Raw genomic sequence first — 23,081 nt, forward strand, 5'->3', positions numbered from 1 at the left:
TCGCCTCGCTTCGCTCGCATGATGATTCTGGCCGCCGCCACCGCTCGCATGTAGTGGCCGTCGTCGTTCTCATGTGCAGCCGCTCGTCGGCCGCCAGCCAAGCAACAGAAGCATTGCCGTTCGGGTGGGTAGTGCACGTTCACATATTAGACACAGACACAGGTGTTAGTAAGGGGGGGACCGAAATAACCCGCGGTCGACTCGGGATTAGTTGGTTGGGATTTTGGGATGTAAATGTTACGGGTGAGGATTATTTAGGATGACATTAAACACAAACACATATTGACACATTATGTACGCTCCGTGCGCGGACATTCTCCCCCGGGCGAAAATACATCTATTGGGGATTTTGTTCAATGGGCAAAGGGGCGAGTTTCGAGATAGGACGACGGAAAACGCCGTTAACCGTTTGGACATCTGCGACACGAACAACCGAATCGGAACCTGGGTAGACGTTTACAATACGACCTAACTTCCACAACTGCGGAGGAATGTTGTCTTCCTTCAACAACACTACCGTATCTGGAGTAACATTCTTGCAACCCTTCGTCCATTTCTGCCTAGTTTGTAGAGTGTTCAAGTACTCCCGAGACCAACGTCTCCAAAAATGATCACGAATCCGTTGAACGAGCTGCCAACGAGACAATCGATTGAGTTTCGTATCCTCCAGATTTGGCTCTGGAATGGCCGTCAATTCGCGACCGATTAGAAAGTGGCCCGGAGTAATCGCCTCAGGCTCGTTGGGGTCTGCAGAGGAGGAAAACAGAGGCCTCGAATTGAGGATGGCCTCAATCTGCGTTAAAACGGTGTAATACTCCTCGAACGTCAGAGAAGCATCACGGAGGACCTTTTTAAGGTGGGTTTTGGTGCTTTTCACACCCGCCTCCCACAGACCACCGAAATTCGGAGCACGGGGAGGGATAAACGTCCATCTAATCTCACGGGCCTGGCAAAACTCGTTTAGTTTACCCTGCAGTTGATCGCTTTTGAACAACTCGTACAAACTATGCAGTTCGGACTTAGCGCCGACGAAATTGGACCCATTGTCCGAGAACAACTCTTCGACCAGGCCACGGCGAGCAACAAAGCGGTGCAGCGCAGCCACAAACGCTGCGGCGGACAGATCCGAAACCAATTCTAGATGGATCGCCTTTGTGGCCATACAAACGAACAAACAAATGTAAGCCTTAACGAGAGTGGACTTTCTTCCCCCTTGACGAATAAAGACTGGACCGGCGAAATCAACACCGGACTTGGAAAACGGTGGAGCAGGAACAACACGCGCTTCTGGCAAATCGCCCATCGACGGTTGCAACAACTGCGGACTACAACGGAAACAGGCAACACAACTACGAATGATCTTTCGCGCCACAGATCTAGCATTCAACAACCAGAACTTCTGACGTACGTAAGCGATTAGACCGGACGGACCAATGTGCAACAGCTCTCTGTGCAGCGTTCTCAACAGCGATTCAACGATTGGGTTCTTGTCCGGGAGCAACATCTGGTGTTTCGCACCGAAAGGCAGACTGGCATTCCTCAACCTACCACCAACTCTCAAGATATCGTTTCTCATCATTACACCCAAGTTACCCAGACGACGCAACGGTTATTTCAATTCAAGACGACCGATCTCATCTGCAAACTCGCTTCTCTGGATGTATTTCACAATCACATTCATCGACTCACGCATTTCCTGTACGGTTAGATATCGCGACGTGATTCGCTGCGATTTAGCGGATCTCGCATTCCTTACAAACCTTCGCACATACGCTATCACACGCTGTAATTTTCGAAAAGAACCGAAGGCCGTCATCACTGGGAGAGGCTCCGGCACAGACACCGCAGAGGTATTGGTAACTGGACTCCATTCCGGAAGTTCATCATCGGAAATAAGCACGGGTTCATCAACTCGGTAGGTACGACTACGCAAGAACTGTGGCCCATGCCACCAGAGTTCATTCGACACAAGCAACTGAGGAGGTTGACCACGACTAACAACGTCAGCCGGGTTTTCGGCAGATTTGACGTAATTCCAATCGGCACCAGACGAACCTTCGACGATCTCTGATACTCGATTGCGAACGAACAGATTGAGTTGCGGTAGAGGTTTCCGCAACCACGCTAATACAATTTGACTGTCCGACCAGAAATGCACAGATTCAAACTCCATTTTTACAGCCGGATACACCTTCAAAAACAATCGAACGAGCAACAAGGCAGCGCAAAGCTCAGACCGAGGGATTGTCAATCCTTTGATTGGAACAACCTTCGACTTGCTGCAAACAAGCGACACCTTCACTCCATCCTGAGTGATCACGCGAATGTACAGACACGCTCCATACGCTACACTGGACGCATCCGCAAATCCATGAATCTCATAACGAACAGGATTAACTGCACCGAAAAACCGTGGGATCTTGATCTCGTGTATGTGATTCAAAGTGTCCCGAAACACAATCCATGCTTGCAGCAACTTACCATCCAAAACATCATCCCACTTCAGCTTGCTCATCCAAATTTGCTGCATAATGATCTTCGCGAAAACAACAACAGGCGAAATTAGACCCAGAGGGTCAAAGATTTTCGCAATTTGCGACAGGACGTTTCGTTTAGTCGGTGAACAGTCACCGAGACTAGGGAGATCCAAACGAAAGCGATAAACATCCTCTGCTGGATCCCAAAGCAGGCCTAGCGTTTTGATAGCCTGATTGATGTCTGAATCTTCGAACGACAGAAACTGTTCCCTATCCTTCTCTGGAACGGTCTCTAGAATGGCTGGTTCATTAGAACACCATTTGTGGATCGGAAATCCTCCACAGCTGAGGATTTCTGTAAGCTCTACACGACGTTGAATAGCCTCTTCAACTGTTTCAGCACCGGTCAGGGCATCATCAACATAAAAATCCTCAAGAACAATCTGAGCGGCAAACGGATAGCGAGTACTTTCATCGAAAGCAAGCTGTTGAAGCGATCTTGTGGCCAAGAATGGCGCAGCAGATGTGCCGTAGGTAACCGTCGTTAATTCAAGAACCTGCAACGGATCGGTAGGATTTTCTCTCCAGAAAATTCGAAGCAATGGTGTGTGGATACGGTCTACTTGAATTTGGCGGTACATCTTACTGATGTCGGCGGAGAACACATAACGATGTTTGCGAAAACGTAGGATTATGGAAAAGAGATCGTTTTGAACCACTGGACCAATCATCAAACAGTCATTCAAAGAAGGCCCCTTTGCCTTCGACGAAGCATCAAACACAACTCTCAACTTCGTTGAAGAGCTGCTCGGTTTCAACACCGCATGGTGAGGAAGGTAGTACTTCACAAGATTAGGAGGATCCTGTGATTCATCGATTGGTTCACAGTGGTTGAGGGTCTTGTATTCGTTAATGAACTCAACATAAAGCTTTTTCAATTCAGGGTCTTTCTGGAACCGCTGTTCCATCATAAAGAAACGACGTAGGGCGATAGATCGGTTGCTTTCCATCTGGAAAACCGACTCTTTCAGGGGCAACTGAACGATATAGCGACCACTCTGATCGCGACGAGTGGTGGAACAGAAAATCTCTTCGCACAACTGCTCTTCTCCGGTGAGAAGTTCACATGAATCCACTGATTCAACTGACCAAAACTTTTCCATCGTTTCAGAAAGATTTTGAAGACTAGTCGTGTAGCAATGCTGCTCAACGCGTGGAGAACCAACATCGTCAATGGAACCGGCAACGACCCATCCCAAACGAGTCTCTTGAAGAACAGGAAGATTCTCAGCTATCTTAAACTGTCCCGGCATCAGAAGCGCAAAAAACAATTGAACTCCAATAAGCAAATCAACGTCACCTGGCTTGTAGAACTCTGGATCTGCGAGAGACAGACCGCGAGGGAGATTCCATCGTTTGATATCGATCGGTACTGACGGCATCGAACCGGCAACCTTACCTGCAACCAGGCACTGCAACTGACCGCGGAAGTCAGAATAACACGAACGCAATTCAAGATTAACCATTTCCGAGATGGAGGACTGCTGACCATTGGCACCTACAACATCAACCTTGGTGGAAAAACACGGCAGACTCAACGATTCCACAAAACGTTTCGACACAAGATGTGCCTGAGAACCACAATCCAAAAGGGCACGACAAGACTTCAGATTCCCATTCACATCTTTCACTTGAACCCTCGCTGTCATGAGCAAACTGTTACAAACACGAGGCATCTGCTTCATCGAACACGAAACCGTTGGAGCGGACTGAGATTCACCAGAAACAGATTTAGATTTTACACTTGGCACAACAGATTTCGAGGTGGACGGATCTGACTGAGGGGTGGACTGCGTAACCGATTTCGAGGTGGACTGAACATCATTCTTATCGAGATGGAGAAGAGTATGGTGTTTTGCTTTACACTTAGAACACGAATACGGTGAAGAACACGCACTACTCAAATGACCCACCCTTAGGCAATTATAACATGCTCTGATACTTCTTACCTTGGCCTGGCGATGAGCGACGGTCATCTCCCTGAAGGCTTCGCACTTGTAGACCGGATGGTTTCCGGTCCCACACAGCTCACACGTCCGGTCCTTGGTCGTAACAGCATACGTCTTCGATGTTGCGTTCTTCGGTTGGTGTCCCGGATTCTTCGCAGCAACCGATGTCTTCGATGTAGAAGCTTGCTTGGCCAACGATGCTTCCACACGTTCCAGCACAGCGCATCGTTTCTTCAGAAACTCGATGGTGTCTTCATACTCCGGTAGCTCCTTGTGGGGAATGGTCCCACTGAAGCCTCGTCTCCTTGTCCAGCGCCGCGGCCAGAAGGTTGACCACGAAGTGCTCCGAAAATCCGGTCATCTCTTCATTCATCAGAGCCAGCCCATCGACGTGTTAAGTGACCTCGTCAATAAGCGCTCTGAGTTCCTTGGCGTTCTCTCGATGCACCTTTGGAAGTGCCAGCAGGCCGTTGATGTGGACGTCTACTATGACCCGCTTGTCCTCGTATCTGTCCTCCAGTATCTTCCACGCGTGCTTGTAATCGTTCTGGCTCAACGTGCGAGAATCGATTATCCCAGCAGCTGTGCCGACCAGAGCTCTGTCCAAATGATAGAGCTTGATTGCGTCTGAGTCGGCTGATGTGCGCATGACATCCAAAAACATGGCCTTGAAGCGTGGCCAGTTTTCCGGCTTCCCGTCGAAGGGGGGAATCGGTGCCTTCAACGGCTGTTGCTGCACAATTATACGAGGAGGGTCTGGCTGCTGCTGCGTATTCGCTTGTGCTCTAGGTTGTGCCACATCGCTGATGGATTGCACAATCGTCTCCAGCAGCACACACGTTTCAGTGTGCTGCGTCTCGAACAAATCGTACGCTTCGATTTGCTCGTTCAGGTGGTCATCGGGAATGACCGCAACAATCTGGTTGTGATACTCACGGTACTCACTGTAGAAGCGGTCCAGCTTCTTCGAATACACAGCCAGCATCGCCGTACTCGGAGCAGTGGACCCAGCTCCTGCCATACCTTCCAACGCCTTCCGAATCTTCGTGACCTGCGCCTTGGCCTGTCCACGTTGATGCACTAGCGCTGTGATGTCCGTCATTGTGACTTTTTGTTCACTTTTCGTTGGTGTTCGATCCAACGTCATCACCACACTCGCGCGCGATTAACACGGGTTTGAAAATATCGGACTTGTCACTGTACCACTCGCGCGCGGTTTACTTTCGGGTTTGAAAGATCGGTTACGTCACTGGTGGTTCACTCGAACCAGAACTGTGATGCGCCTCTCGCACCACGCAGGAATTGAACGTGTTCGGACACGTCAGCGAAACACACTCTCACTGTCGGCGTTCACGCCAACACCTCGACCACTCACGCGCGACTCACTTTCGCTTTGAAAAGTCGGACTTACAAACTTTCACTCGCGCGCGATTTACTTCGTTAAACAGTACACGGTGTACTCACTTCAAAAACACTTGGACAGCCACAGGAAAATAATTTCCGAATAACTGCGCCGGCTATCGTCTCAGCGGAACGGGTTCGTCGCAATCGTCAGATTGGCGACTGGGTAGCGGACTGTATGCGGGGTGGTGCCTCAATCGTCAGATTGACGACACGCGTACGTTGCGGGTGCAACACCAAAACGGATCGCTCGTGGATCCGGGTCGACTGGACCAAAATGTCCGGTCACGGACACTGGACGGAGGTTGGCCGGCTCTTCCCACTGAAGAGGGCCGCAGGAACAAGGCTGCAGACGATAGCTCGACGACTTCGAATAACTCTCAAGTGGTTAGCCTTGTAAAAGGCTGGTTTGTTTCGGCTGTCCAAGGAAAAGTCTTAAGGGTTTCACTTTAACGATGTTTATTCCTTCACTGCTTGACAAAGACTGATAACTCTTCGAGCGAATTCCATCACTTATATACCCTACCCCAGCATTCCCAAAATACACCGTCCACCAATCAGCGCAAGCCTCGCTCGCATTGGTCGGTGCTCTGCTCGATGCTGCGATGCGAACATGTCGCAGCGTGTTCTTCGCGTCTTCGCCTCGCTTCGCTCGCATGATGATTCTGGCCGCCGCCACCGCTCGCATGTAGTGGCCGTCGTCGTTCTCATGTGCAGCCGCTCGTCGGCCGCCAGCCAAGCAACAGAAGCATTGCCGTTCGGGTGGGTAGTGCACGTTCACATATTAGACACAGACACAGGTGTTAGTAAGGGGGGGACCGAAATAACCCGCGGTCGACTCGGGATTAGTTGGTTGGGATTTTGGGATGTAAATGTTACGGGTGAGGATTATTTAGGATGACATTAAACACAAACACATATTGACACATTATGTACGCTCCGTGCGCGGACACGGGTTAATCAAATTTCCGAAAATAAATTAGAAAATACTTTGGACGTTTTGAAAAACAAGTTTGGTCACATTTTTAAGAAAACCTTTTTGGATCCGATCATTGGGTTTGAAGGAGATTTGATCTTAAAGGAAGACAGACCGATTTTTAAAAAAGCATATCAAGTTCCTTTGAGACTAAGACAAAAAGTTATTGATCACCTTGATGCTCTTGAGAAAGACGGAGTAATTACACCCGTTGAGGCGAGTGAGTGGGCCTCGCCAGTAGTCGTTGTGGTAAAAAAGAATCAGGATATTCGTCTTGTGATTGATTGTAAGGTCTCTATTAATAAACTTATCATTGCAAACACTTACCCTTTGCCAAATGCTCAAGACCTTTTTGCATCTTTGGCAGGCGCTAAGATTTTTTGTTCTTTAGATCTTGCGGGAGCTTACACTCAGCTGCAATTATCCAAACGATCAAAGAAATTCATGGTGATCAATACACTTAAAGGTCTTTATCAGTACAATCGGTTACCTCAAGGAGCGTCGTCCAGCGCATCCATCTTTCAAAAGGTAATGGACCAAATTTTGGATGGTTTGCCTTTGGTAGTATGCAGGGATGAGAAATGTACTGGAAAAAACTGTTACCGACTGTACATTTGACATTTTTCCACACGAACATCACAAGCCCAGCCAAACTCAAACTGTTCGAAAAATAAATGTCATAACATTTTTTTTCCTGCAGCCTTCTTCCTCGAAACGGTTTTCAAGCGCGAGAGCGCCAGTACTCGAGCACAACGACGACAAAAATTTCTGTCTCTCCCATTTTCGCATTTTTCTGCGTTTCAAACCGCTTCTAGACAAACTTCTTTACATGCATCACAAAGCTAGGAGTGTGCTCTAGCTATTTGTGCAAATAGATTTAAATTATTTATTAAAACAAGTGAGTTATTAGCATTTGAAAATATTTGACATTTTTCGCGATCACCCGCCTCAGCATGACTGCTCATAAATATTTTCGTGGGGAAGCGAAAACCATCAAGCGTCTGCTTGACTGCCGTCGGCGCGGCGTCTGATAGTATTGGTGCTGCCGTTGTTTTGTTTTTATTTTACTGCCAGTATCGTTGAACGGTAAACAGAAAAAAGTCTCATTCTCATGCCTGGTAGTATGTTTTCAAGATGATGTGCTCATAGCCGGAGTAGACTTCGAAGATTGCAAAAAGAATCTCTATTTAGTTTTAGAACGGCTTTCTAAGGCTAATATAAAGGTTAATCTAAGCATACTACTTACAGATTACAACTGAATCATGTAACCGGATTTGTAGATATGGTTGTTAAATTTGGGTTTTATTGACTCGTTTCGCTGTTGAACTACTCTAAGCAGGAGTGCTTCTGGAAGAAAGCCTAGCGGAACTGCAGTGGATTGGACGGTGGAAAGTCTTTTGATAGGATTGTCCCGACGCTTTTGGCCATATATGATATATCACTGTAGTTCCTCCCTCCCTGGGGGGGTTTTGTTGTCCAGAAACTTTTGTTTAGGTGAACGGTTTGTGGACAGTTGGGCGCGCTTTCTTGGATCCATATGGCATTTCATCTTATTTTTGTTTGAGGTGCTCTGTAGCGAATTAGTTAAGTTTATTACTAAAGCGTTTAAAGGAAGTAAAGGAAGGACAAGAACCCTGCAAAGATTGTGTTCGCAAGAAATCTGAATGGTACAGGACAACGCGGAACACAGTGGACAAGGTAGATTAACCAGCGTGATTTGGCGAGTATGAAACGTTCCTGATGTTGGAGAGAAGCAGCAGCAGCGAGCAAGTAAGATTGTGGACCGGGACATATCTATGTAAACGCGTTGTTCTAAAAGAATGCAGGAATGATTACCAACATCATGGAAATTTTCTTTCTGCTTCAAATAAGTCTCTAGCAAAAGTTTTATCGTGGTTTCAAAAATGATCCCGACCGTGGCCATTCTGTGTTCCAACGAGAAGCCAAGCGCCGAGCATTTTATTCTGACAAGTTCTGGTTACAGTTTTACACTTAAATCTGCAGGTAGTTTTCTCTCTACAGCTACATTTTTTATATACTTTTATCTTTTTATCTGCTTCGCCCCTCTAGAAATCTTACGTGCTACGTGTGTTACCTTTGTGTAGTTTTATTTTCTTATTTTTTTATGCAATTTTGCCTAGCGCAAAAATATAACACTGATGCTTTTTTTTTCAGCCCTTACCAACGCAATAAAATTTTCCAGCGTAAAATAACCAAACAAACGAAAGAGGGCCTTTAAAACAAAACACTACTTACAGGAAAGGGAGGGCTTAAAGTGTCAGCATCGTAGCTTTTTATTATCTTTTCTGCTGGTATGCACAATGGTCAATTACAGTTGAAATTTACAAACTTATTTAGTCCTGAGGAAAGCAAACAAATGGGAAATCCAACACAGCAGGAAAGCAAAAAATAAATAGGCGATTTCGTGCGCAGTGAGCAAAACGTGAACTGAAACTATGAAACTAGGTACTGCTTTGAATTTCATGACAAAATAAGGAATTTCAATTGCCCAAGTAGTTTGGTTGTCAACTTTTTCAAATACTTAGAAAACACATAGATAAACCGAGTAACCACCACTAGGCAGAAGCTTCTCAAATCTACGGTTTTCGATTTTTTTTAATGGTTTGCCCACTGTCACAAAGATAGATTGTTGTATTTACAGCAGAATGAAAAAAAAAAAAAAAAAACACTTTCCATCTTGTTTTAAGCGTTCGATTCAACTGTGTTTATTAACACAGATCACTAGGTTTACTGTTTTATTCGTGGTGAAACATTTGAACATATGTATGCTATTTTATATATTTTTGTTTACGTTGGGACATTGCCCCTATGTGATTATTATGTAGTATTTTGTCCTAATTTTAATGTGTTGAGAGTAATAATAATGCCCGGCAATCTGTGGTGAGAGATTTTTGTCAGCTTAATCCAATAATGTAGTAACACCTGCGTTAAAACAGCATTACCACGAACCAAATATAAAATCATTTCGTGTTTGGGGTTTGTCGCTTATGGTGAAATAACTTTTGACATAGCGTAGTAGTAATAAGATCAGCATTTTTTTCCTCTGTGTTATTTTGTTTCCTCAATAGTACATCTCTTAAACACGAATTCTTATAAAACTGTACAAACAGTTACTGGAGAATGCTATTTAGTTAGGACCTAGTAAGTTAAAAATTAAAACAAAAAAAGCTGTGACCAAGGAGAAAGAAAGAAATTAAGAAACCAAACTCCTGCGGCGATCGAGATCAGAGCCTTCCTCGGCCAGTCAAAACACAATGATGATGATAGCGGATGGGTAACAATTTACGTTCGTCCCCGTCCCGGTCGATCGTACCATTCCGGATCGTTGGGATCATCTTCTTCCACAAATAACGATTCGCCGGTGTCGGTTTCCTCGTCATCCATCGGATCGTCATCGTCCAGTACTTCTCGGACTCCTACAAACATCCGGTTTTCGTCGCAATTCTTGAGCAGTTTCTCCATGATGATCTGGTTCTCCACCTTTTTGGCCTGCAGCAGTTCTTCTTCCTCGCAGTCCAAATCATCCAGATCGTTTTCGGTGGCCGACAGGGTCGTCGAAGTGGTGGAAAGGTTCGAGCTCAGGGGGTTCTCGATATGGCCACTGCTCGACGGAACCAGATTCAGGTTGTTCCGGTTGATCAGCAGAACGTTATTGTTGGTTCGGTTCGGTCGTGTCAGCTTACTTATGGCATCTTCCACCAGGGCGAGGTGGTCACTGGGCATCGTACGAACCATGTCTTCGTAGATTTCGTCCGCCAGGGGGAACTGCAACGGTTCGTACGGTGGAATAATCTGCGAAGAGAATGGAATTTAGTTTAGCAATTTTGATGACCAGTCAAAATTGATCTCGCCATGTAATGGTAAAATCAAGGGATGACCATCTTGCTCCACAATACGCTATGGATTGATTTAAAGTCGTGAAAAAGGAAAGGTCGAGAAGAGTTCAGTTGACTTACCTCTCGAATTTCTGGCGAACTACTGCGTGGAAGCTCCTCCCGCGGGGTTTTGGAGGAAACGGTTCGTCTTCGCTCTTTCTTGTTGAGACTTTGATTGAGAGCTAGAAGTTTTCAAAAGAAATATGAAATTTTAATAACAAATGAACTTATGTAGAGAGCTGCTTGCATTTTAAACTCACCGTTGATCACGTTCGTTTCAGACAGCTCCAGGGAATCTAGTGGTGTGAGTGGCGTTGAGGGACATGCAGGAGATGTGTTGGACTGCAGAAAAAACAAAATCAACATCAGTCAAAAAGGTTCAAAAGAATTACTCATCTAAGTAACAACCCACCTCATGATCCACCAGCGGAGTCGGTGGCGCCGGGGATGTTGGATCCGGAGTGTTACCACCACTCGATTCCGCTCGGCTGTCGATTCGTCGATTCGCTCGGGGCCTGCTCCAGGGGAACTTCATGTACGTTTGGAATTTCTTCCGCTCGTCCTGCAGGGCTCGGTCGTGCTTCACCAGAATGGTCTCATCGGAGATGTCCTCCTCGTCGATGGCCGGTAGCACGATCAATTGGCCTTCGGATGCCGATTTGTTAGGACCGGAAGCGAAGATGGCAGCAGCAGCAGCAGAGGATGGTAACACCGGAACCGACACCGACTGGGATGGTTTGACGGCAGTGGTGCCGGTCGCCGCAGGTACTTTCAGGGGTTGCTTATCGCCCGTTTCCGCTTTCAGGGGTTGACTAGTATTGAGGGTGCCCGAATCCGCCGTAGTGTCGTGGGTCTTATTCGTGATAGTACCGTCCAAGTCGGTTGAGTCCTCGTTATCGTCTACAACGCGCCATCTATGGAAGGAGAGTAAAGAATTAGATTAATACACTTGATCAGAACGGAATTGCTAACTAATGACAAGATTCAAAGTATAGAGTAGTAAAGAGAAGTCACTACACGGAAAAAACAGATTACCTAAAAAATACGTTAAAAGAACGCGAAAATAAGTAAAACACTAGAACTTTTTACCCAGCAGTGGGTTGTTTCCTCGCTCTCCCGCTCACAATGATGTCAAAAACAAAGCGAGATGCAGCTACCTAGCCGATAATGTCCGTGCGAGAAGCCAAATTTGAGTTTTCTGCCGCTTACCCAAAAGTGGGTTTATTTCAACCCACTAGGGTACTTCGAAAGTCAACGCTAGGTAGAAAGAACTATGCGATGGGTTGCAATTTTCTGCCGGGATCAAACGGAAACTACCCACCCAGCGCTTTACCGCGGTATAGCCAAATTTGGGTTCTCGCAAGGAAGAGCCGATATGAGTGAAAAGAACCTATATTTGGGTTGATTTCTGGTTCCGTGTAGTCGGACTGCGGCTTAGGGAAGACAACCAAACAACCCTTCAAAATTGGTGTTCGTCACTATAAGACAAATAGTGCAGCGAGCAAGATGGGTGGATCAGGCAGAACTTTATCTAGAGAGCATCGGGCGTGATACCAAGATGGAAATTGGCAGCCACCAAAACCGAATATTGTTACGTGGGTAGGTACTATTATTATTAATGTGTTATCCTAATCTAATGTGAGCAAATAAATGTATGTGTGATAAGCTACTCACTTTGGTGTGGTAATTTCCTTATACTGCAGGATTTCCACCCTATTTGCGGCGGCTACGCTGTACGGAATAACAATATTATCAATGTCATACGACGTACGGTTTTTCCTAAAAAAAGACACAAAAGGTACATTTTAGAATCTATTTCAACTGGATCCCAAACTCCCACAAAAACCAACCTCTCGTTCCGGTGATGGTTCGGCGTCGGCGAAGAGTTCTTGCTCCTGCTGCTACCGCTGCCGGCTCCGTCCTGTTGCATCCCGGTGGGATCCATGTAGTCGTACCCACCGCTGTTGTACCGACTGTGGCCACCGATGGCCGGCATTGCTGTCGTCGTCGACGAGTGCGACGATTTCCGGTACTTGCTGCTGGAACTTTTGTAGTACTTGTTCGAGCTGGCCCCCGGAGTGGCACCGTATCCACTGGAAATGCCGTACTGGCCACTGGCACTGGGAGGATATCCACCGGCGGACGAGGACTTCCGGCTGCCGCCGCTGGCCAGCAAGAGATTTTGTCGAGATTTCGATTTTTTGAGTTCTGGAAAGGGGGCAGAATTGTTAGATGAATGGATGAGGTTGCTGAGATCAGAAAAAGATGGTCCTATGCACATGTTTGACTTTCGAGCGATGGACGGGTTCTATCAAAGATACCCGATTGACAATACATACAAGGATATTTAAATATCTAGCTTGGGTGTTAGTCCTTGGCTGAGTCCTAGCTTTATCAATAGATTCGTCTCACAATTAGACATTTTGAGTTAATAGTCCTGTTCAACGACGTAGGTTGAACTTGCTCGAAGTTGCTGCATCCTACTCTTACCCATTTCTCAACAAACGGGAAAGAGCGGGATGGAGCAAGTTCGAGCAAGTTCAACCTACGTCGTTGAACAGGACTAATATCTCTATGTATCAAGGAGCTGAAAAATTGACGAAGTCATTTGACATAATGGACAATTGTCATACCGTGGAGGGCCCATATTCTTCGCACCTAAGACTTTTTCAATTTCAATCAGCTGTAATAAATTCCAAATGGAACCGATTTGGAATTTTTGACCGCGCATAGTTATCCATCCTGTTAGACATCCGGTGCTTCTGGTTTTAGTCTGATTCTGGTCTGAATTCATTATAGAAATGCTCTTCAGTCTTTCCCCACTAGGCCAAATAAAAAATCAGCGAAAAATCTATCAGTTGCCAATTTATAAGATAAATTTCTGCGGGAAAAACAAGGGGCTCGTAGCACACCAACAATATGTGACTACAGAAGAGAGAAGCTTCGTTGTTTCAGGCGGTCAACTCCATTTTAGGTGGTCGATCTAGTTACTCCGTGAGTTTTACGGTTCCACTTTGCCATGCCACATAATTCCCGCTGATTTTTCATTACTTACCCAGGTTCCGGGTCATTTGGCCGAACGCCGTTTGGCCGAATGCCGTTTGGCCGAAAAAGGATGATGAACTTCAGTGATCTTGCCACTGTTTCCTATATCAGTTTAACTCGAAAGAACAGCCTTTGATTCAAAGAAGGAAAAATCTCTGACAAAAATATTCCCAGTTTCAACGCCAACTAATCCCTTGATGGTAAAACTTGAAAGAATAGCCAATGATTAAAAGAAGGAAATATTTCTGATGATCATATTGGCTGCTAGAATGTTATCCAGAGTTTGCCCACGCCTCCAAATCCTTTTGATAATAATTCGGCCAAACGACCCTTTCGGCCAAATGGCATTCGGCCAAATGGCGTTTGGTCAAACGGCATTTGGCCAAATGGCCGGACACCACTTACCCAGTGGGAAAATATAACAAAAAGGTCGATATTCCTGTCCGTAGAAGGATTATTTGTTCCAAACGTATGGGGAAAAAATCTGCAGCTGCAGCAAGAGTTCGAACATGCGAGTCTTTTGTTATCGTTTGACAGCTGCTTGCGCGGCTAGTCGTATGTTTACATTATACTTAAACGAAAACTCGGTAACAAAATATCAATTACTGGAAGTCGGTTCTTACTATTACTGATTTTTGACTGTGTTCCGTGTAGTATTTATTTAACAACTGCGAAAAGGCGCCTTCTCAAGATGGTATTCAGTTAGTGGTTACATAGGAGCCGAAAAAAAAGTTATGAGTAGGTGGCATAGAAGCTGATCGCACAGCATGTACAAGTGGATTAAGTTCGCCAGATTCATTGGTATAGGGCTTGCATAGAAGCTTCCGTCCATATGTACAACACAGTAACTCAGCATCAAGCCGTATTGAGGACGCTTTGTTGACGTTTACATTCACAATAAATGTTAGTTGGGTAGTCGTTATTTTTGTGATTTACAATAAAAACCTGGATAAAAAGGTTACCGAACATCTAATTCTAGAACAAGTGTGTACAATCATTAAATTTTAATAAAATTTACTTTCATTTCTAAAAGCAATGTAAACTTTTTCGCCATGAAAAGGTGGCACAATCTTTGCTTGCAAACTTAGACTTCTTTCTTGTTAAAATCCAGGGTTTCCTCTGTTTAAGCGAATTTCATATAAACTCACATCATATGTCCCATTTGATGTATGCTTGCATGAATACATAAAGTTTCTCCCGAGGTTGATAGCAAATGTTTAAAACAAGTGGTTAGTCCGGTCGAACTATCAGATCAAAAATGCAAGAATCGTAAACTAGCCTTTAAAATTTATAAGCTAACTTGTTGAAACGTAATAACATGCACCGGATTGCTAGAAACATAGAATATCCTAGTTTTAATTATGGTGGCATTTATATGATGTTTGTTTATTAATTATATGTTCAAAACTTAGTGTTGAAATGTCTGCGCAGAATTAGGACCACCACTCAATACCGGTTCCTAATTCTGCGCATCTAAGAACAAGAAGATTAAGAGAAGAAGAAGAAAACTCAATGAGCCATTTTACGAGACGTTTCGGATCAGCTGATCGCTCATTTCATGAATGAAAATTTGACAGGAGGTTGCGCCCAAGCCCGTGAGTGTTAATATCAATATCAACACTGTTGTCGTTTCGTAAAATAGACTATAAGCCATTTTACGAGACGTTTCAGAACAGCTGATCGCAGCAGCGGCGTCAACTGACAGAATTCCACGCACGATTGTTTTGCTGGAATATCGTGTAATTTTTGAAAAGGTACTTGTTCGACAAATTGGAGATATGAGAAATTTGAGCCAAAATAGGCTCAAAAGCTGTCGAAGAGGCAATACAAAACTCAATAATCAATCAGGTGTTTTTTTCGTTGCAATTCACTCGTTAACTTGCGAAAATAAATTAAATAAAAATGTCTAATTATGGTTTTAGCCAGTTTCAAAAACTACGCTTGACTTGCGCGCAGTCATTAACCATCATCAACCGGATGATGATTGAAAACGTAAACATCAGAGCGCGTACTTCTGTCGTTTGTCTAGCCTCATAAAATAGACTATTGTTTTTTGCCGATTCTGATTCCTCGAAGACAGCAGTACAGGATGCGCATGGAAAAGTAGACATTCTCTTCATTATTTATGTCGCAAAATGCTTCAGCTCATGAGGCAACTTTTACGCAGCTTCGCTAATGGACACAGATTTCAGGCAATTTCAAGTACTTGCAACACCATTTTATTTTTTTTACAAAATAATGATTATTAGTTTGAAAAATTTTTCTTCACAAACTTTTTCACAACTATTGAAACAAAATTCAAAAAATATATTTGAAGCTAATATTGAACTAGCGTCTATGATTTTGTGGTACATTCGAGAACGTGCGCCGAATTAGGGACTGCGCAGAATTAGGGCCGGTCACGGTACTCAAAATGCATTCTTTTTTTCATACCTTGTGTTCATTATGCCTAATGGTCATTATGTGAACTATCTTTACAAGTGACCATATGCCAAATAACACAGACTCCAATGGATCACTGCACGAATTTATACTGGCCTGCTTACTCTCACACGAAATTTGACGTTTGAGCGGTGTCGACACCTCTCAAAAGTGAAATTCTCTGTGAGAGTAAGCAGGCCAGTATAAATTCGTGCACACGCTCATAATCATGGACACTGCAATCGGCGGTGAGCTGCAAAACGGTGAGTCGATAAGGAGAGCGTCCAACATAGCTCTGGTCCTCACAAGTTCCTACCTCATGCTTCCACGGGTCAAGCGATGACAAAGACCGCCAGCTAAGAGTTGTGTGCTTAGCTGGTAGTGCAGCCTAGGCACTGTTGTCCTTCTGACTTCAGCTAGATTGAGGAGGTACGATCCGAGTGTCTGTTCACCAAGGAGGTGCGGCTCAAACAGCGTCTGTTCTGGCATCCAGCGGCTGAGTAAGAAACGCTGCACCACGCCCAGCTAGATCCAAGGTGGTAGCCCCATCAGTGTGGTCGTCCCAGTGTTGGTTGGGACGTTAAACAGAACTGGCACGATTGCCTTCCGGCGAGACAGGAGTGTTGTTGGCCCAATAAGCCACCCGTAAAAATCCCCATTGCGAATAACATAGGAGAAAATACGACTCGATACAATCGGCAAAGACCCACGCGACGAAATAAGGACTACGATTGGAAACTTGGAACATGGAATTGCAAGTCACTAGGTTTCGCAGGATGTGACAGGATAATTTATGACGAACTACATCCCCGCAACTTCGACATCGTGGCGTTGCAGGAACTTTGTTGGACTGGACAGAAAGTGTCGAAAAGCGGGCATCGAGCGACTACCTTCTACCAAAGCTGTGGCACCACCAATGAGCTGGGAACAGGATTTATAGTGTTGGGCAAGATGCGACAACGTGTGATCGGGTGGCAGCCGATCAACGCAAGGATGTGTATGTTAAGAGTTAAGGGCCGTTTCTTCAACTACAGCATCATTAACGTCCACTGCCCACACGAAGGGAGACCTGACGACGAGAAAGAAGCGTTCTACGCGCAGTTAGAGCAAACATACGATGGTTGCTCTCCGCGTGACGTGAAAATCGTTGTCGGCGACATGAACGCGCAGGTAGGAAGGGCGGAAATGTACAGACCGGTAACCGGGCGAAACAGCCTGCACGCCGTATCAAATGATAACTGCCAGCGATGCGTAAACTTTGCAGCCTCCCGTGGTATGGTAGTCCGAAGCACCTTCTTCCCCCGCAATAACCAATATAACCAATGTCCGCACATACCGCAGTGCGAATATAGATTCGGATCGCTACTTAGTCGCTGTTTGCATGCGCTCAAAACTTTCGACAGTTATCACCACGCGTCGAAGTCGAACGCCGCGGCTCAACATCGAGCAACTGCGTAACGTAGAAGTGGCTCAAGACTACGCGCAGCAGTTAGCAGTGGCCCTACCAACGGAAGAGCAGCTTGGCGCAGCTACACTTGAAGATGGCTGGAGGGACATCCGATCCGCCATAGGTAATACCTCGGCTACAGCACTAGGCTTCGCGACTCCGAATCACAGAAACGACTGGTACGACGGCGAATGTGAACAGTTGAAAAACGAGAAGAATGCAGCATGGGCGAGAATGCTGCTACACCGTACGAGAGCGAATGAGGCACGTTGCAGACAGGCGCGGAACAGGCAGAACTCATTCTTCCGGATAAAGAAGCGCCAGCAGGAAGAACGAGATCGCGAAGCGATGGAAGAGCTGTACCACGCTAAGTACACACGAAAGTTCTACGAGAAGCTGAACCGCTCGCGCAGAGGCTTTGTGCCACAAGCCGACATGTGCCGAGATAATCACGGGAATATTCTCACGAGCGAGCGTGAGGTGATCGAGAGGTGGCGGCAACATTACGATGAGCACCTCGATGGCGACGTTGCAAGTACGCCACCTTCGGTAACAGATCTAGAAGTATGTGCACAGGACGGCCCCTGACCTCCAAGAGATTGAGGAGGAGGTTAGCCGGTTGAGAAACAACAAAGCCGCTGGAGCAGATCAACTACCAAGCGAGCTTCTAAAATACGGTGGAGAAGCACTGGTGAGAGCACTACACTGGGTCATTACCAAGATTTGGGAGGAGGAAGTATTACCCGAGGAATGGATGGAAGGTATCGTGTGTCCCATCTACAAAAAGGGCGACAAGTTGGATTGCGGGAACTACCGCGCGATCACACTACTGAGCGCTGCCTACAAGATACTCTCTCAAATTTTATGCCGCCGTCTATCACCGATTGCAAGAGAGTTCGTGGGGCAATATCAGGCTGGATTTATGGGTGACCGCGCTACAACGAACCAGATGTTCGCCATCCGCCAGGTGTTGCAGAAATGCCGCGAATACAACGTGCCCACACATCACTTGTTCTTCTTCTTCTTCTTCTTCTTGGCGTAACGTCCTCACTGGGACAAAGCCTGCTTCTCAGCTTAGTGTTCTATGAGCACTTCCACAGTTATTAACTGAGAGCTTCCTCTGCCAATGACCATTTTGCATGTGTATATCGTGTGGCAGGCACGAAGATACTCTATGCCCAAGGAAGTCAAGGAAATTTCCTTTACGAAAAGATTCTGGACCGACCGGGAATCGAACCCGTCACCCTCAGCATGGTCATGCTGAATACCCGTGCGTTTACCGCCTCGGCTATATGGGCCCTACTTGTTCATCGATTTCAAATCGGCGTATGATACAATCGATCGAGACAGCTATGGCAGATTATGCACGAATACGGATTCCCGGACAAACTGATACGGTTGATCAAGGCGACGATGGATCGAGTGATGTGCGTAGTTCGAGTATCAGGGACACTCTCGAGTCCCTTCGAATCTCGCAGAGGGTTACGGCAAGGTGATGGTCTTTCGTGCTTGCTGTTCAACATTGCTTTGGAGGGTGTAATAAGAAGAGCGGGGATAAACACGAGTGGGACGATTTTCACGAAGCCCGTTCAGCTGTTTGGTTTCGCTGATGATATTGATATTATTGCTCGTAAATTTGAGACGATGGCGGAAACGTACATCCGACTAAAGAGTGAAGCCAGGTGACTCGGATTAGTCATTAATGTGTCGAAGTCAAAGTACATGATGGCAAAGGGCTCCAGGGAGGAACAACCGCGCCCGCCACCCCGAATTTATACCAACGGTGATGAAATCGAGGCGGTTGAAGAATTCGTGTACTTATTCTCACTGGTAACCGCCGATAACTACAGCAGCAGAGAAATTCAGAGGTGCATTGTGGCAGGAAATCGAGCTTACTTTGGACTCCGCAGAACTCTACGATCAAATAAAGTTCGCCGTAACACGAAGTTAACCATCTACAAAACGTTGATTAGACCGGTCGTCCTCTATGGGCACGAAACATGGACCCTACGTGCAGAGGACCAACGCGCCCTTGGAGTTTTCGAACGGAACGTGTTGCGTACCATCTACGGCGGAGTGCAGATGGAAGACGGGACTTGGAGAAGGCGAATGAACCACGAACTGCATCAGCTGCTGAGAGAACCAACAATCGTCCACACCGCGAAAATCGGGAGGCTACGGTGGGCGTGTCACGTCATCAGGATGTCGGATAGCAACCCGACTAAAATGGTTCTAGAGAGTCATCCGACCGGTACAAGAAGACGTGGTGCGCAGCGAGCTAGATGGATCGATCAGGTGGAGGACGATCTGCGGACCCTTCGCAGAGTGCGAAACTGGAGACACAAAGCCATGGACCGAGTGGAATGGGGGCGGCTACTATGTACAGCAGAGGCCACTTAGGCCTTATCCTAACCGGTAAGTAAGGAAGAATCACAGGAGGAATCCCAGTAGGAATCTCCATAGGAAAACGTAAACTTCTTTAGAACGATCTCGGGAAGCATCTTTGAAAGCTCGCCTGAAAAAATCTTGGGGAAAAATCTTAAAGAAAAACCCGGGAGAAGTTTCGAATGAAAATTCTGGAGTAGTCCTGGCATCAATTTCGTAAAGAATATACAAGATAAAAAAGATTATTGATTATCTTTGACTACCTTTGACTACTTTGACTACTATTGATTATCTTTGACCGCCTTGGAGAATCCCTGAAGCATTAGCAAGAGAGTCGCACAAATTCGTAGGTGGTACAGTCCTAGACCGCTGTTATGAGGGTTGCCTCCCTCTTGTCCGAATCATAGCGCAAAGATTTGGGAATAATCTCTGACTCTTAGGCAAGACTGATGCAATCCTCCAATGATCGAGAACTGTCTTTGCCACGTCTTTGCAACTGCTGAGGGATAGCAAAGGATGGTTAGTTGGACACCTAAGAAAGATGTAGACAGCTCTCCGATCTCTCAGACCTAGGTGTCACGGGAATTTGGGTGTTGTTAGTGGAAGGGTAAACTCTAAAGGATACATTGGGTAAACGTTCAGGCGCACAAAATATTATTAAAATTTGGTTATGTTGAGACAGGAGAGCCTTGGATAATCCCTGAAGCAATCCCGAAATTAGTCTTTGGAAGAATCTTCAAAACCGGGAGAACACTTTGGAGCAATTCCTGGAGAAATCCCGAAAAGAATGCTGGCAGTAATCCCTGGAAAAAATCATGGAGCAATCCAGATTCTGGAATAAATATTATGATATAACGATATTTTTTTTCAAGTAAAAAACCCTGAAAATTTTCTGGGGGAGTTCTTGAAGCAATTTGGGAAGGCATCGTTTTGTGAATTCTTCACAGAATGACTGTTTGTAATGCTCACTATTCACATTATAACCGTGGCTCGGACGGGCACCAGACCAGCTAGAAATCATTACAGCATTCGGAGGAATTTAGCCCAAGATCGATTTCATGGTCCGAGGCTGTACAAAATCAAAACTCTGCGTTGCTAAAAAGAAAACATCCACTTACTGTGATTCGGCTGATCCAGCGGACTTCCTCCGCTGTGCTTGTGTTTGTTGTACTTCCGCTTGCCGTCCGGACCGTACTTCTTGTTGCCGCCGCTGACGGAAAGCGACGTCGTTGCCTCGTCCCCGGACGAAAGGAACGACGGAGTGGCACTGGAAGGTAACACGCCGCAGGGCGGCGACGAACCCGTCGAGGTGAACCCACTCTTCTGCGCGATACTTTTGCTGAGCGATTTTGCCGTACACCGGATCATCTTGTTCTGCCACTCCGGTATCCGCATGATCGCCTCGAAGTGTATACTGTGGGAGACGTCTGCAATGGGAGTGGGGAAGTGTTGTTGTTTAGCGGAGGTTTGGAAATCCTTGATGCGACGGATTACTTACCTTCGGGGAAACTTAACACTGGGTGGAAGCAGGGGTCTAGTAGTGCCACCCTGTCCGACGCCGGCATCGTGTCAGGTAGGTCTCGAGGTGCAGTAGGATCTTGTCGGCCGGTACACAACGCACACGGGTGTAACGGCCACGCACAGCCACATTTCACAGTACTGAAAGGATTTTGAATGAAACAATCAAGAAGAATCGGTGCAGATGCTTATGGAGAGAGATCCTTACCTTGGTCGCGCAGCCTTCTTGGAAATTGTGTGCAGATTTGCAGTCTGCAGCAGTTTCCGCTTTCGGAATCCGTTCCGATGGAAGGGCCGCGTTCGACAGGAGCCACCGCTCTGGTCGTACGCTCCGTTATGACCGCCACTGCCCATTGCGGTGGAGTCGTAACTGTCGTCCAACGGTTTGCTGTTACCGGGCAGGGTGCCCCGGTATCCGTTGACCGACTGCTGCGAGGGAGGTTGATTGAATGAGTAGGATGCGTCCTCCAGGGTGACTGCACCTTTGTTGACTTTGATTTTGTTGTGCAGTTCGTTGTGCTGCCGGATGCGATACTCGAGGTCGGAGATCTGCGCCAGCAACCAGGTCCACCGAGCGGCCACCGAGGCACGATCTTTGGCCCATCGCCACGCTGCTCGCTTGGCACTGGAAGGTTGAGTGGAGGAAGAGAAAGATTGTAGGATTAAGTATAAATAAAAACACGAGAAACAAAGCATGGACACCAAGACCAATCTTAAGATTTAGAAGAATGCAAACAACGAGAAACTGGACATTATTAATCAACAATTATAGAAAAGTACTGAATAAGACGCTTTGGAATGAAACCTTAAATCCCATATTGAGGACTATGGACACATATATACCAAATAAAAGACAACGTGCTTCTAGAGCCGGTCTTCTGATATCTGATGGGCAATAGAATCAGCATTAAAAGAATCGCACATATTCGTATAGTGTACACAGTCCTAGACCGGAATTTTCTTAAGAGTTCCTCGCTCCAAGAGTTTTATCCAGAATTTTTTCCAGAGCTCCTTCAGGATTGTTGCCAGTTTATCCCCATACACCGAAGGAATTACGGGAGGAATTTCTGAAGGAACTCCAAGCGGAATCCACAAAGGGTTTTCAAGAGAAAACAAAGGGTTTTCAAGAGAAAACAAAGGGTTTTCAAGAGAAAACAAAGGGTTTTCAAGAGAAAACAAAGGTTTTTCTAAGAGGAATCCCCATAGTTCAGGAGAAATCACTGAAGAAATTTAAGAAGGAAATCGCGAAGGAATTCCATTAGAAATCCAGGATGAATTACTGAAGCAATTTCAGGAGGAATCTCGGAAATAATTCTAAGAGGAATCACCAAAGGAATTCCCTGAGGGAACCCCGAAGAATTTCCAGGAGGAATTCCCGAAATAATTTCAGAAGGAATCCATGAAAAACGTCCAGGAAAAATCCCCAAAGGAATTCCAGGAAGATATTTCAAAGAAATTCATTTTCATTTCATTTTCATTTTCATTTTGCAGCATTTGGTGGGGCAA

The 23,081-nt window shown here is 45.9% G+C and overlaps 3 protein-coding genes across 3 annotated transcripts in view; all 3 read right to left on the reverse strand.

Moving 5' to 3' along the window:
* Window positions 1-337: 337 nt before the first annotated feature.
* On the reverse strand, window positions 338-1,576 carry LOC134290416 (uncharacterized). Its single transcript, XM_062857555.1, has one exon. It carries the CDS (start codon window positions 1,574-1,576, stop codon window positions 338-340), a length of 1,239 nt encoding a protein of 412 aa, XP_062713539.1.
* Window positions 1,577-1,609: 33 nt separating this feature from the next.
* Window positions 1,610-5,588, reverse strand: LOC134283957 (uncharacterized). The gene is made up of 4 exons (XM_062857556.1): window positions 4,890-5,588; window positions 4,487-4,756; window positions 3,937-4,246; window positions 1,610-3,858 (listed from the first exon to the last, which is right to left on the reverse strand). The coding sequence occupies exons 1-4, from the start codon at window positions 5,586-5,588 to the stop codon at window positions 1,610-1,612; spliced, it is 3,528 nt and encodes a 1,175-aa protein (XP_062713540.1).
* A 4,076-nt stretch (window positions 5,589-9,664) lies between these two features.
* LOC115264858 (uncharacterized) overlaps window positions 9,665-23,081 on the reverse strand; it is a gene marked incomplete in the record, with an annotated part of 70,560 nt that continues 57,143 nt past the window's right edge. Inside the window, 9 exon segments of the mRNA XM_062860464.1 lie at window positions 9,665-10,676; window positions 10,841-10,941; window positions 11,020-11,101; window positions 11,172-11,673; window positions 12,434-12,538; window positions 12,610-12,967; window positions 21,176-21,484; window positions 21,556-21,716; window positions 21,784-22,200. Coding sequence (XP_062716448.1) covers window positions 10,167-10,676; window positions 10,841-10,941; window positions 11,020-11,101; window positions 11,172-11,673; window positions 12,434-12,538; window positions 12,610-12,967; window positions 21,176-21,484; window positions 21,556-21,716; window positions 21,784-22,200 — 2,545 coding nt within the window.

The sequence above is a fragment of the Aedes albopictus genome, chromosome 3 (assembly GCF_035046485.1).
Source record: "Aedes albopictus strain Foshan chromosome 3, AalbF5, whole genome shotgun sequence".
NCBI lineage: Eukaryota > Metazoa > Arthropoda > Insecta > Diptera > Culicidae > Aedes > Aedes albopictus.

Coding starts and splice junctions, on each gene's coding strand:
- LOC134283957 (XM_062857556.1), bottom strand. CDS start 5,588: ATGACGGACATCACAGCGCTAGTGCATCAACGTGGACAGGCCAAGGCG. Junction 4,247..4,486: donor TCGCTCATCGCCAGGCCAAG/GTAAGAAGTATC, acceptor GGTGAATCTCAG/TCCGCTCCAACGGTTTCGTG. Junction 3,859..3,936: donor GTTGCAGTGCCTGGTTGCAG/GTAAGGTTGCCG, acceptor TGTCTCTCGCAG/ATCCAGAGTTCTACAAGCCA.
- LOC134290416 (XM_062857555.1), bottom strand. CDS start 1,576: ATGAGAAACGATATCTTGAGAGTTGGTGGTAGGTTGAGGAATGCCAGT.